The sequence below is a fragment of the Ahaetulla prasina genome, chromosome 1 (assembly GCF_028640845.1).
Source record: "Ahaetulla prasina isolate Xishuangbanna chromosome 1, ASM2864084v1, whole genome shotgun sequence".
NCBI lineage: Eukaryota > Metazoa > Chordata > Lepidosauria > Squamata > Colubridae > Ahaetulla > Ahaetulla prasina.
This window is the reverse complement of record NC_080539.1, coordinates 46,091,741-46,107,155: the sequence shown is the minus strand read 5'-3', so window position 1 is coordinate 46,107,155 and position 15,415 is coordinate 46,091,741. Positions and strand designations below refer to the sequence as shown.

The 15,415-nt window shown below is 35.1% G+C and overlaps 1 protein-coding gene across 1 annotated transcript in view; it reads right to left on the bottom strand.

The window, feature by feature from the left end:
• Positions 1-11,309, bottom strand: part of ARHGEF33 (Rho guanine nucleotide exchange factor 33) — a 35,389-nt gene extending 24,080 nt beyond the window's left edge. Inside the window, exons 1-5 of the mRNA XM_058165052.1 lie at positions 11,201-11,309; positions 8,349-8,398; positions 2,513-2,677; positions 1,281-1,402; positions 498-640 (exon numbers count right to left, since the gene is read on the bottom strand). Of these exons, the coding sequence (XP_058021035.1) occupies positions 498-640; positions 1,281-1,402; positions 2,513-2,677; positions 8,349-8,398; positions 11,201-11,222 (502 nt within the window). The 5' untranslated portion in view covers positions 11,223-11,309. The remainder of the gene's footprint in view (positions 1-497; positions 641-1,280; positions 1,403-2,512; positions 2,678-8,348; positions 8,399-11,200) is intronic.
• Between the last annotated feature and the right edge of the window lie 4,106 nt (positions 11,310-15,415).

Genomic DNA, 15,415 nt, shown 5'->3' with positions numbered 1-15,415 from the left:
CCCAAATTACTAGGGAAAAGAGTTCCCAAAGAGAAGCAAATGTGGCTGAAAAGAATTGTACACCATGAACAAAGTCATTTGCAGATGAATATAGAAACATGCATCCTAAGCAAACATTGCAATCCTGACCTACAAATATTCTCCTTTATTGCAACATGCCATACTTCATACTATACACTGCTCATATATGGAAGAGAAGAGACAGATAGGCATCTTTTTGAAGCAGTGGGGATATAGCATATTTTCTTTATTACACAGAGCAAAGCATTAAAATGGCCCTTCGTTTTCCCAGAGGTTAAGCTCCAATAATAAACAAAAATACTGGGCAATTTGCTGTCTCAAGATTACCATGCCCAGTGTACAGTTCCTCCAGATAAGCAAAGGCTCAGGAAGAGGAAAATAGAAATAAGGGAGGAAGGCCCTTTTATACATTGTAAGTCACTCTCTGGTACACATAATAGAACAGGATATACTGTATAAGCCAATAAAACCAGTACCTTTCTCATATGTTGCATTGTGCAGAAGTTTGACAAAATCTTCATTAATTAAAACTGGCTCTGGAAGTTTCAGGGCTCGAAAGGGGCTTCCTTGCAGAGGAGTAGGCACAGTCTGGGAACCATGCTCCTCTTTTTGAATCCTTCTGAGGAAAAAAATATTAAAAAGCAAGACAGCCGAGAGATCTCTCTGGGAAGATAGAATGGTTGCTTTGGGGCTCACATCAATGGCACTGTAGTACCCTAAATGTTGCAGCAATATCAATAAACCTCTTTTGGCTCCTTGTATTCTACAGTGTATTAATAGTAATGCTCCACATGACATCAGCAAATTAAATCCCTTGATTATGGCTAATTTGGTATTGCACTACTTTCTTCATGTCAGCACAGTATCTAATAGGGGACCAGGAGCCACAATGGTCCTAACCCTAACTCTCAGCAACTCTCTTGAACATGCTGCCAGCCCTCTCACCCATAGCTGAATAAATGTGCTAAATTAAAAATATAACTTCACCAATATGGTACCCATCCTATTAAACTATACCCCTTGTTTTCAGCCAGCTAAATGGATCCTCCCTTCTTTTCTCTTATATAATATATTGGAATCAGACTTTTTAGGAGCTGGGGTTCAGTGGAATAAAAACAAGTAAATATTACATTAAATACTTACTTTTTCTTATATTCCACCCCTTCATGGAATATACACGATTCTAATACAAAAGAAGAGCTGTAAACTCAAAGCTGTTCTGAAATTATAAAGGGCTTTGAAAAATATTGGCCACTTACTTCACTTTGAGCTTGCGAGATTCCTTCCGTTTCTCTTGTTGCAGCTGCTCAATTTTTTGCTGCATCTCTTCTTGTTTAGCACTAATTTCCTCAATCATAGATTTGGCATCATTAAGCTCCTCCTATTTAAAAAATGGTAACTTTTGACGGGTGACATGAAAAAGTTTGCAGTTTTGCATTTAAACTCTTTCTTACAGGAAAAACAACCCAGATTTGTAATTATTTACACCAAGTCAGAAAGAAGTATTTATAAATGTACATCATTTCAGTAGTAGATCTATTTACTACAATAGAAACACCTATACAACTCAGTTCCCATTTTGGAATTGTGCTGAAAAGCTGTACTATTGATTTTTAATAACGGTCTGGGTTGCACAGTCCGTCTACTTGTGGTATAAATAATAACGTCCTCTATCCCAGCATATTCTAATAAGATTTTAAAAATAGGGATATCCCCAATATTTAGTTCGCTTTGCATTTGTCCCATTTGTGAAAAGAAGGCAAAGTCAGCGTTGAGATAGAAGACGGCAGAATTTCAAATGAAAACTGAAGGGTTGGCAGGGCAGAGACTACTTTCTTTTCTCTGTGACTAGTGGGTCAATTTCCTTTCCTTCTTTCACTTTTGTGCATGTTATATTATAGAAGAAAATAAAATACAGTACCACAGGAAAAATTTAGTTTCTCTCATCATCAGCAGGTATTATGCAATCTTTGGAAACTTGAATTGCCCAAATATTATTAAGTTGTATATTGAAACATTTTCCTAGTTGCAACTAATTGAGATGATAAACTCTTTTAAAAAACACAAAAACAAAGGAAGAGACTGCGTGAGTCAAGTATAACTAAGAAAACTCAGAACTGTGCATCGTAGGAGAAAGAAAGAGAAGGAAAACACAGCCCACTTTGCAATAAATCTGTTCACCCCTTTTACAAATGGCTCGTGTTATGTGCCAAATTGAAGAAGGCTGAGAGAGGCTAATTTACCTAGGGATAGCATAGAATACTACTATAATTAAACACAAAGGTAAGTTAGACTATTGTTTGCTACACTAATTAATAACCCTGTGAAAAAGAATGAGTCTGTTCAACACACACCAGGCCATCTCTTGTAAGTAAATACTGGTAGTCCTTTTGTACTTTAGCTTTTCAACTTTTGCCATGCTGTAACATGTAAGCAAGCCAACTGTTTTTTTCCTTCCAAAACTAGTGCCCCAGAATACTTGCATGCCTACCTTGAAATCATTTAGAGAATTTTTCATCTCGGCCACTTTTTCCTCCATTGCACACCGGCAGCTTTGAACTTTCTCCTCAAGAGCATACTCTCCATGTTGAATTCTTGAAAGTTCCTGCATTGCTTCAGTGAAGCTACTTTTAAGTTCAGAAGCCAGAGCCTGCAACTGATGAGTCAAAACCCACATCAATTCTCAGTTTTCTCTTGGAAAACAAGATGGATTCTATAATTTAACCCATACTGTCTTCTCTTAATTATGGTATTTCCTCCCTAATGTGCGACTAATTACTAGGGGCTTGATATAATAGGAGTGGGTGAAGGCTACCATAAAAAAAGCATTAAGGTGGCATGGCTTTTATTTTGTTCTTCTTTTAAAAATATTATCTTAAACTTATTTTGGGTCTTCCATTAGGATTATTGTTTCCTACCTCAAAATAACATTTAATGCTCAGTTTAATTAATAACAGGAGTAGCTTTGGGGGTTATAGAAATGTGGGTAGAGAGCTATCATCCAGGAGTTGCTGACTGATACCCTTGATCAAGTCTGTAATTATTTCCACCATTCTTCTTCCACAAGTATTGGCTTACAATTTCATTAACTCCAGCAAGCACACTAGCAGGCCACTTGTGGTTTATGGATGTTGCAACCAAAACAAATTTTCTGGCAGAGAGGAAAAGGCTGTTCTGTGATTTTCCAGAATCTCTATAGAGAAAGATCTTATCCATTATCTGCTATTCATCCTTTCTATTTGACATATCAGGAAGTGTATGCAATATCTACAACATGTCCTTTCCCACAGATTTAGACATTTCTTACAGATGATATTAATCTTACTGAAGTCCAAGTAATCTCTATATTTAATATCATACCTGTTTTTCTAGTCAATTACCTGCTAAGACATCTTGGCTTTTCCTTTCCTGCTGTTGGGGTAGGGGATCCTCCCTAGCCAATCTTGTCTCTATAATCCCTCCAGCAGAATGTGTTTCAGTGTTTAACTTTGGTACAATGACCAGTCATTTAAGTATATTAGAAATAGTTTTCACTCTGGAGAGGGAGGTTTGCAAAGTCCAATCAAAATGGAGAAATTTCCAGATCTGCCTCTAAACACTCTCCTTGCACTCTCGTTGCCACCACCTGCAATTCAATCATGGTGCCTCAGTTGTAACTAAAAAAGTTAAGCTCCTAGCATATCACAGGAAAAAGGTATCTTCCCATAGCCATGCTTCTACCTCAGGAAAAATGCATATATATGCCTTCCACTCTTTGTTCTCCAGATGGAAAAGATAATTTTTCACCTTGTCTCAAAAATTTCCAACCCACAAATTACAAACTGTACCAAATGTGGCAGGACTACTAGATTCAGTAACAGCTTTGTTCCTTATGCCATCCGTCTTATAAATTCTCAGGATCGTGGTTTTTTTCACCATGTATATGTATACATTCAAACTAGACTGTGATGTTTCTCAGTGTCATATATGTGTGTGCGTGTGGGTATATGCATAACGGTTATCTTTTGAGAGCTAAATGCAATGAAATTTCATTTTAATTCATGCTGATTAGTGTACATTTAAAGTGAATAACATTTTATTCTATTCTACTCTATTCCAAATGAAAGCAATGTGGAAGAAAAGAGTCATCTTATAGGGGAGATAGATGGCATAACAATTTGATAAATAGTAATAAATAATAATACAAGAGGCTGGATTTATTGCCCTCTAGGATTGCTTGTAAACACACTAGGATGTAGTATGCACAGTCACCATCTTTCAAACTATAAAGTATTCCACAGCTTTTAGGAAGCAGAAGTACTATGAACAGATGTAGGAAGCAGAATGCTGTGCAAGATAATCTGTTTGCCTGATCAGTATCTATAGTCTTCAGGTGTTTCCAGTAAAAAAACATCTTAGAGTGATCCTTGAAAAATCATCTTGTGTTTTTATATATTAATACATATATATCCCATTTTTTTCTTCATAGCTATAAGAACTAGAAAATATCCTGAAAAAACATTTCTTCTTTTAAATCTGATATTATTTTAAATCTTATTTGTTAAATTTCTATTCCATTTTTCCTTCAGGAACTTAAGGCAATATACATAGCAATCCTTCTTCCAATATTTTCCCCATAGCAACCCTGCAAAGTAGGTTAAGCTAAAAGTGCATGACTGGTAAAAAGCCATCAAGTGAACTTCTGTGGCCAAGAGCAGACTTGAACTGGGATCTTCCTATTGCTAGTCCAACATCTTAACTACTACACTACACTGGTCCGTTTCATACCAAACCAGGCAGCATAGCAGCTCATCAGCCAAGCATAGTGGATTGCTAATCATGTGACAAAAATGGTGTGAAAGCCTAAGCAGGTAGTAGATTATCATGTCCCTTTTTTATCTTTCATTCAATTATGCCCAATCCTTGGAGACTACCTGAACACTGCAGTACTCTTGGCAGGTTTTTCGCCATTGCCTCCTTCCTAGGGCTGAGAAAAAGTAACTGGCTCAAAGTCACCCAGCTGGTTTCATGCCCAAGGGAACTAGAATTTATGGTCTCCCAGTTTCTAGCCTGATGCTTTAACTACCACGCCAAACTGGCTTTCATAATTTCCTTGGGGAGTTAAAACTTGTTCAGCTGTGTTCAATTTACAGGCAATAAACTATACAGGCCAGGTCTATACTTTGTAACAAGTAATGCATAGTTCAAGCTGGTAGATTCAAAACAAGGTGATGGTCTTGAATTACAGACAAGATGACAACTATCTATTACAATATAACCTTTATTCACAGTTTTTATTAGCCTACTGGTGACTATACTGAATAGGCAACATTTGTGAATTTTCATAAGAGCCACCTGATGCTTTCCTTCTACCTGAGTGAAATGTGCACATATCTGACAGATAGACATACACATATAGAATTATATGTTCTAATATATCAAAACATAGATTAGCAGTTAGATTTTGAGAAACTAAGAATTAGTATGGCTACAATCAATGCAAAAATTGATTTTACATATTTGATTATCAATTTGTCAGATTTATACCACAAAGATTCTTCCTTATAAAATTTATTAGACTATAAACACAGTGAAATAAATTAAAAGGATGAGACATGAAAAGCTGGGATATCTACAAAAGGGTGAAAAAAATCAATGTGGCTGTTGCAATCACAAGAACTCTTTCTAGGTGTGTTGCATGCCACACATATACATACACACACAAACATAAATTAAAAAGTGGTGGACTCTTTTAACCGCGCCACAATGCTCTTAAATGGAAGGGTTAACATCAGTTTTACCTATTCAGTTAAAATTCATACTAGAGACTGCTTCTATTCTAGAAGCAGCAGCCTTTCTTGGGATTGCATTGAAGTGGTGCATTCTCTCTAAAATATTATTGTTTTTCTACTAGTTATTGCCATCTCAGCATCACATGGATTTGATGACTCCAAGTTCTAGCAAAGTTCCTCACCTTAAATAAATCACTCTTCAGAAATTAGTAAACATCCATCCTATAGTACAATCCTCTCTCTAGAATCCAGAACTCTCTGTGTTAATGTAGAAAATAATGTGTGTAAACTGGCACACACCCCAGGTGTCTTCAGTCATCCAATCAGGAAGCTAAAAGAATTGACCAAGCATGAGCAGAATGAAACAATTGAAATCTACTGTGCCCCTGTATCAAAAAGCAATCCTTCTAGTCTACCTCATACACTGAAGCTTGCCATTCATCACAAGTAACTAATACTTCACTACTACTGCATTACAGTTACCAGGTTTCCCTCATCCCCTTCTTTTGGGAGGAAAGTTGATTTGATTTTAAAGTGGTTCGACTTTGGCCCTTAGATAGCAGCTTAAAAGACAAGTAGGTGAATAAGCGAAAGGTGGTTATTGTTGGTTTTACTGTATTTTTTTGAAAAAAATTGAAAACCAGAAATTTTGAAAAAAATGACAATTTTAACTATTTCTTATTTAAAATCAATTGCTTTTTCTGCAATGTGATTCCAAATCCTCAAAAATACCCCACCCTTTTCTCTGCTACATAAACTCAGCTAAAAACACACCTTCCTAAAGAGAAATTCTCCCTTATTTCTTACTACTTTCTTGAAAAACATTTGGAACCATTCCTAGTGCAAGGAATAATCAACATATACTGTACTTCACTAATTTTTGATGAATTCCCTTCAGGACCGCATAGTTAATAGGGAAGTCCAATAATAAGTACAGGTACATGGGTATTACATGTCATCCATCATTTTCCCAGACCAAGCCTACTGTGATTTACCCCAAAAACGAGAATTACAATAAATACTCTCTCCTTGTGCATTCAGCTTGTTTATTCATCCATCCCACTGTTTCTTTTTAATTAAAAGGTAAAGGTAAAGGTTCCCCTCGCACATACGTGCTAGTTGTTGCCAACTCTAGGGGGCGGTGCTCATCTCCGTTTCAAAGCTGAAGAGCCAGCGCTGTCTGAAGACGTCTCCGTGGTCATGTGGCCGGCATGACTCAACGCCAAAGGCGCACGGAACGCTGTTACCTTGCCACCAAAGGTGGTCCCTATTTTTTCTACTTGCATTTTTACGTGCTTTCGAAACTGCTAGGTTGGCAGAAGCTGGGACAAGTAATGGGAGCTCACCCCGTTACACGGTAGCACTAGGGATTTGAACCGCCAAGCTGCCGACCTTTCGATCGACAAGCTCAATGTCCTAGCCCCTGAGCTACCGCGTCCCTTTTTCCTTTTAATTACAAGCCCCTGAAAAATGTGCCAGAGAAACCTAGTATCTTAAATCACCCTGCATAAACTACTGCAACAACAAACTTGTAATGTGAAGCTTGGCACCCAAAATTATTTTGAGGCCATATGCATTATGACCATCATATAGGTATTGGGTTCTATTTGTCAAATGTATTCAAGAAGAGAGTGGAATGACATTCTCTACAGAATGCTGTAGCTTGTGTATCTTCACAAGCATTTAGACACTCCTGATTCTACTATTTCCTTTTACTGCCTCCACTTCAGAAATCTCGTCATGTGAATAGCCTTAAATCCAATTGAAAATAGTGGATTTTAAACATTAATCTTTCTTGAAATTTCTGTACTTTGTGGACTGTCTTGGTCTGGTAGATATCCAATGGGGTAGCTTTCCGTATGTGCATCAGAATCCCTTCCTACTTCAGGGTATTATAGGAAAAGGGCAGGGAAATATATAATCTATACATGCCCTAAAAAGTTGTTATAGTCTAGGTAAGCTTCATAATTGAATTGAATTGAATTGAATTGAATTGAATTGAATCAAATTGAATTTTATTGGCCAAGTGTGATTGGACACACAAGGAATTTGTCTTGGTGCATATGCTCTCAGTGTACATAAAAGAAAAGATACGTTCATCAAGGTACAACATTTACAACACAATTGATGATCAATATATCAATATAAATCATAAGGATTGCCAGCAACAAGTTATAGTCATACAGTCATAAGTGGAAAGAGATTGGTGATGGGAACTATGAAACGATTAATAGTAGTGCAGATTCAGTAAATAGTCTGACAGTGTTGAGGGAATTATTTGTTTAGCAGAGTGATGGCCTTCGGGAAAAAACTGTTCTTGTGTCTAGTTGTTCTAGTTGTTCTAGTTGTTGTAAAACAGAATGAGAAAGAATGATGTTTTAAATATAAAAATTATTTCTTATTAGTATAATTAACATATCAAATAATTATGATTAGTTTGTTTTGTATTGATTTTTTAAAATTGAAGTTTGAATTACACTTTGAGATTTCAAAAGCCTCGCTAATTCTTTATATATCTGGGATTCTTTAAAGCATTTTGCTCATATTTTTTTTTACCTGGGCAATCTGTGTTGCAGGGTTAATCACTGGCATACATTCAGTTTCTCCTGTGGGAATAAAGAACTTCAGTCAATTAACCCGACTTATTAGACTTACTATATATATATATATCCTACGAAAACATATATATATATATACTGTATATATATATATATATATATATATATATAAATGGGAGCAGAGTGATTTGCAATTTGTTCAAGATGCGAAGTTCACCCTTTTGTAAAATACACAGTCTACAGAGGTTTTGTGAACCTCTGATACCTTTCTGTACAATCTACACAATTAAGGATTGTTCTGCAATAATATGTCTGTGTGTACAATATACATATATAGATGCTATGGCATCCACAAAGGAGGCTGAAAAAGAAACAAGATGGCAACCACATAATCAAGACCCTACACCTTTTCGATGGTGTGTTGCAGCAAAAAAGCAGCAGGGTTTCAATTGTGAGCACACCCCCTCCATTTTGACCTTTTTAATCACCTTGTGGATATCCCTGCAGCTGTGTAGAAGTAGCCAGTACTGTGATGGAAGTCTTATGCTGTGAACATGCAATGGAATACATAATTGATTCCAGTGCTCATTTACTCCAGTTAATTTTTTTGTAAATACATGGAAAAAGAATGGCAGTAGAGGTGCAAGACCGGCCCGTCCTCATGTTAAACCCAATTGTTTTTTTAAAGTTCCACAAAATAATTTGTGGGACTCCAGTTTTCCCCCCTCATTTATTCCAATTTACTTTTCTTATCTCAGTTATATTGTAGGGTTAGCATCAAGTAGTGCCTCTGTGGCAAAAAAAACAACTCCATGTTTTTGCTACCAAAGGTTAGATATTCAATTAATGAATCCAGTTTTCTGCAGATATCTATAAGTAATGATATAAATATGTCCAACTAACCAGAAAAAAGACAGTTTAAAAAGTTTAACAGGAACATCTGGAGGCAGATCAGGGTAGGACAGGATAGGATAGGAAAGGAAAGCCATGACCACCATGGCAGCCAATTTATTAATGTGCCAATCTCCCAATTTAGTCATTTTTCACAAAATGCCCAATATGGTTACATACATGGTTACAACATCCTAAATATGTACACCATCCCATCCCTGACTTCAAAAAAAAATCAAGATATACAGAGATACAAGATATACAAAAAACCCATCAAGATATACAGAGATGGTTATCACTTTAATCTAAATCCTGTGTCTTACTTCCCACAGGGACCTCAGTTAATTGAAAACATCCTAAAATTAATTTCCACTTCAGCCACTACTCGCAAATGAGATTTGCGGGCACAGTTTTTATATAATATCCACTCACCCACTAATGTAAAATATCTTCCAAAATATCCTAATTAAAATAACACAGAAAAGCTAAAACATGTATCGGTACAATATAAAGCATAGCCCTAGGACTAAAATAAAAACCTGGCAACCATTAATTTCCAAATTACAGGAAAAAGATGCTCACAACATTTCCATCTTCAAAGCCTGTAGAAAAGGCCAGGTTTTTATGGCATCTTTGAAATCAAGGACTCCGGCCAAATTAATAAATACAAGGCACTTAATCTGCTTCAGCTCTTCTGATTGTTTGGGAAGTTACCACAATGATCAGAAGCTACCTGGAGAAAGAGTTGTTTAAGTATGAACTGTGACAGCTTTCTCTCACTTAAAATGAAGACTATAAGCAGATTCAAAATTACTTGGGATAGGTTAGCAGTAAAAATATGTAATACATACTACCCTTTTTCACAGATATCACACTTTAGTCTTATTCATCATGAAATGTTTGCTTTAATTCTGAATGTTACATTTGTGGAATGACATAATTGCTTATCTTTGATTCTATCTTTGATTCTATATCTACCATGCCCTCCAACATTCATGCCTTTATCTTTTTGTATGTTTCTTTACCATAACAGCCCATAGTTATTACTATTTTGTATGTTTTTTGTTGACCCTTTTAAAGGTACTCTTTGCAACAGTTTGGTTGTTTTCTGATGTGCCATTGAAGATGTTAACATTTTATATACCAATCAATATTTTTTTAATTTTTGGGGTGAAGGATGTTCTTTTCAATTATAACATGCATAATCTTCAAAAATCAATGGCTTGTTTTTGTAATCATTTTCAGTAGACAAAGAAGTTTGGTGCTGGTGCAAATGAAGTATTAAAACATATAAAACATGAATCCTACCTGCAAAACTGGGTTCTTTCTCTTCCAAGGATCAGTGCTTCTGATTATTGTGATGATTTGTTTCTCCTGTTAATTAACTCCCTTGTCCCATTCCTACTAAAGGGGACAGGGGAACAGGAGAAAAAGCCTGTCCAATAAGGATACACAAAAGTCCTATCTCTAGAAGTACAGGTCCTCGTTTAACTCTTAGAACTGCAACAGAAATTGGATCACCAATGCATGGTTCATTGTTATTTGTCTATTCAATCTCCCAAGGTTTGGACGACAGATACAGCAATATAAATTTCTATCACTATCTTCAACTATAATTTGCAATTTAGGCTTATTGTTTCTCCTCTTAATAACAAGGGCTACAACATAGCTCTAATAATATTTATCTCAAATTGGAGTTGGCCAGAATTTATGGAATTCATGTTAGCAACCTCTTCAAGTGAATTTTTGCTCAGGAATCAATTGGCTTCTACATGCACAGCATTTTGTTTCCATATGCCAAAGCCATGATTTTTTTCTAGTATTTTCCATCACAGATTCCTTAAGCATCATTGTTTTTAACCTCTATGTCTTATATTTTGAATGTTTTTCTAAAATTTGCTAAATATAGTATTATGTAAGAATAAAGAAGAATTTAAACAGTTTAAATATATTAGTTACCTTCTCTTCTATTTGAATCCATGCTTCTTAAATATGTTGGATATTGCTTCAAGTTCAGTCAATATATTTCCCACTTGGAAATTTTACTGAGGGGAAAAATCCATCCCATTGTTTTAAAGAACTTTTACATATATATTAGATGAAAGAGTTCCTAATTTTAGCAGAAGAAAAAATATAATGAGGTTATTGATTACCAGTGGAGTATATGGTATTTGGCTCGTCTCTAAAACAAGTTTCTATGAAAACTTTTACTGAGAAGAGAAAGCCAAGACACTTTTGGTCTCAATGAAGCTCTTCAAACCAAGAACCAACCTGCTTCCATTCTTAAATCCTCATTGTTTTTAGTTATAGCTCAACAAGACTCTGTACTGGCCATAGTATAATGTTTGTGCTAACCTGTTTGATTTGATTATTTATGTACATGACTTCTATGGATACTCATCTCACAAGAGTAACCGGGTGGCATACAAAATTAAAACAACATTTTACCATTCTACCTGACACCCAAAATTAAAACAATAGACCCAAATCATAAAAGTGGCATTACCAGCAGAGGTTGCTTAGCCTCCTAGCCCAAATACCTGGAAGAATGTCTGATCTTCAGAGCCTTATGAAAGGCTAATGGGGCTGAGGCCACCTAGATGCCTGGAAGGACATGGTTTCCTGGGTCTGTTTATCTTTATATTCTTTACTGTACAACCTAAATTCTCTAGATGCAAGTGCAAGGATAAGAATCCTATGACCATTACATTACTTCAGTGGTGGGATTCAAGTAATTTAACAACTGGTTCTCTGCCCTAATGATTTCTTCCAACAACCAGTTTGCAAAACTGCTCAGAAAATTAACAACCGGTTCTTCCGAAGTGGTGCAAACTGGCTGAATCCCACCACTACATTACTTCCAAAATATCTCAGAAATGGTCCATGCTATGGAGGAAATAGGTACATATCAGTAGGTAGGTAGACATGAATATTTTGATCTGATGAATGAAGGCAATATATTGATCTGAGCCTGGAAGCAATTAAGAGCCAAGGAAGGTGATATCTGTATAATACATGCATAGTACAAAACCCCAGTTTAAATTCTTGTTTTTGTATTCAAACATCCAGATTCTAATAGCAGCTCTACATGTAACACATTGCATAAATCCAAATGGAAGGGTATCATTAGGATTGGAACTTCAATCCACATTCAGAGCAAGCATAGCTAGGATACTTTGCCATAGAACGATATTAGATCTTTAGTTATATCAATGCTAAAAGAAAGGAGATACTATTTTTTTCATGTTTTATTATTTGCCCATTTTCGTTCTCAACAGCATTTTTAGGAGACCAGAGGAGAAGCATCAGTTGGCAGGTTAACAGTACTGTAGTTCCAGGTTTCAAGTGCCTATGATTACTAGTTTCCAGCCCCTTTCCATACATTAAGAAAGATAAATGAATAAAGCTCAACAATGATCTGTTAATTGACCATAGAATTATTTCCATCAATGAAATATATACAGAATTTCAGCTTTAAAACTATGCTGAACATTTACCTAATATATCAGAGCATATCTCTTACAATCTCTTGCTATTTGTGTGTGTCACATAAGGAACAGTTTGATTTCCAATTAATATTACAACATTTAATTATTAATTATTTAAAAGTGGAAATACAATCAATTTCAAACTTACCCTTGGCTGTGCTCTTTCTCTCTCTCACGGTATCAGGTTCTTTATGACTTTGAAACAATGACTGTCTCAAATGAAGGGGAAAAGGTAGCTATAGAAGCTGATGATTTCTGAAGTAGGTCTATTACACAGTAATTATTCATTTAAAATCCAGGCATGGCTAATCTAAACTTTCTAATTATGCTATCCTCAAGTCACATTCTCCCTGCTGGTTAAAACAGCAGCTACATTTCTTAAACCAGCGTTTTCACTATTTAACCCTAGAGGAACTTTGAAATTATGTATGGGTCTCAAGGAATCTCTATAAAAATTGCAAAAAAAAAAAAGGCAAAATCTTTATAAAACAATTCACCTTTAACCAGCTTTAAATATTAGCACTGTGCAATGTGAAAATTAAGAAATGAAGTTTAATATTTTTCAGTCACAATCTCTTGTGGAAACTCCTAGCAATTTCTCATGGAACTTTAAGGTAGTGCAGAATCCCAGTTCAGAAAAGCTAGCTGAATCATAAATTCTACTTGATTTTTTTCTTTTTAGTAGCAACAAAAATGTATGCATTAATTGTACTTCAAAGCAATGCTGCTGCTGTTTCATAAATAGGAAAGTAAAGGATCTAGCTAGAAGGAAACAGAATGTGCACTTCTCCAGTATTTTCTATACAGCAAATATGACCATAAATCAGTTCAATTTACTAATCTTCTCCCATCTGGTTGGGCTCTATTTCATGGACTATATCATGTGTCCATACGGAGGAGTGATGCAGTGGCCTAGAGGTGGTGCTCTCACCTCACAATCAGGAGGCTGTGAGTTCAATCCTAGGCAGAGGCAGATATTTCTCTCTCTGGGCACACTGAGAATATATCTGCTGAACAAAACTCTGCATTGGTGATAGGAAGGGCATCCAGCAATTAAAACACTCTGCTAGCTCCATTCAGTTGCCCAGACTCCACCCCATAAGGGATCATGGTTCCGTTAAAAAAAGATGATGATTATCACCTGTCCACGTTGATGTGACATAATGAAAGCTTTCCTGTAATGTAGCCAGAAAATACTATTTTGGAAAGTCTGTATGGCTAGGCAAACATGGTAAGGCTAGGAAACATTGGACCATCAGATACATCAGATATATGATGTATGAAAGGGGCCACTTAATTTTGTTTATTTTTATTGAGTGATCCAGTAATATTAAAATAGACTTCCACTAAAAATGGCATTTATACAGTACATTTAATTTCTAAATGGAAATTACTTTGTAGAAGTTTCAGTCTTTCATAGTTCTTTTTACAACAGTGCACTGTTGATCAAGTACAAACAATGAAGTGTTGAGATCCAGCATTATATCGCAGCAAGCGTGCATCCAGCCTGGAATTTACTTGTTCATCCTGGCCGATAATTATCTATTGTTTAAGGATATTTAAAGAATAAAACTGCAATATGAATTGTAAATCTGTTCATGTCAGTGGTGACACAATTATTTTTTCCATCATTGTCATTGAAATTATTTTAGGCTGCTGGAAAGTTAAACTCATTGCATTCAGAAATTCTGTTGCTAAAATATTGGATTATTTTAACAAACTTATTTGTTAGAGATATTTGTTAATTCTATTTTCATTTATTTATTTATTTATTTTGTCACAACATCATATAAAAAAGATTATATAGTATATAAACATATATATGAGTAAATATTAGGAGGTATAAGCATCAATATATATATAGGAAGAAGAAAAGAAAAACAATAGGACAGGAACGGTAGGCACGTTTGTGCGCTTATGCACGCCCCTTATGGTCCTCTTAGGAATGGGGTGAGGTCAATAGTAGAGAGTTTTTGGTTAAAGCTTTTAGGATTATGGGAAGAGACCACAGAGTCAGGTAAAGTATTCCAAGCACTGATGATTCTGTTACAGAAGTCATATTTTCTGCAATCTAGATTAAAGCGGTTAACATTAAGTTTAAATCTGTTGGTTGCTCTTGTATTATTGCAATTAAAGCTGAAGTAGTCTTTAACAGGAAGGACATTACAATAGATGATTCTATGAGTTAAACTTAGGTCTTGTCGAAGACCTAATATACAATTTATTCTGAATATTTAATATATTTAATTAATTAAATTAATTTATTTAATTAATTTATTTAATTTAATTAATTAAATTTAATTAATTTAATTAATTGTATATTTAATATACAATTTGTTCTGAAACAAATTGTATATTAACAAACTTCCAATGTAAATCCAGTATCTCAGTGAAGGTCTGGGTTATACTTTACATCAGATTTATGCAAAATTGAAGATAAGTAATCCACTAGAAGCATTGGTGTAAATTCATGTTTAATGTATTAATTAAAAACATACTGATAAAAATGGCAGACTATAAACTACTTAGTTATATACATGTACTATATTGATTCAGTTAAATTTTACCTTGTTTTGCATACTTTCTATTCTTCCCAAATATCTCAACTGCTATATTGAACTATTAATATCTTTATAATTATTAGAAAACATTTTTAAACATTAGCATGTTATATATACTATTATAT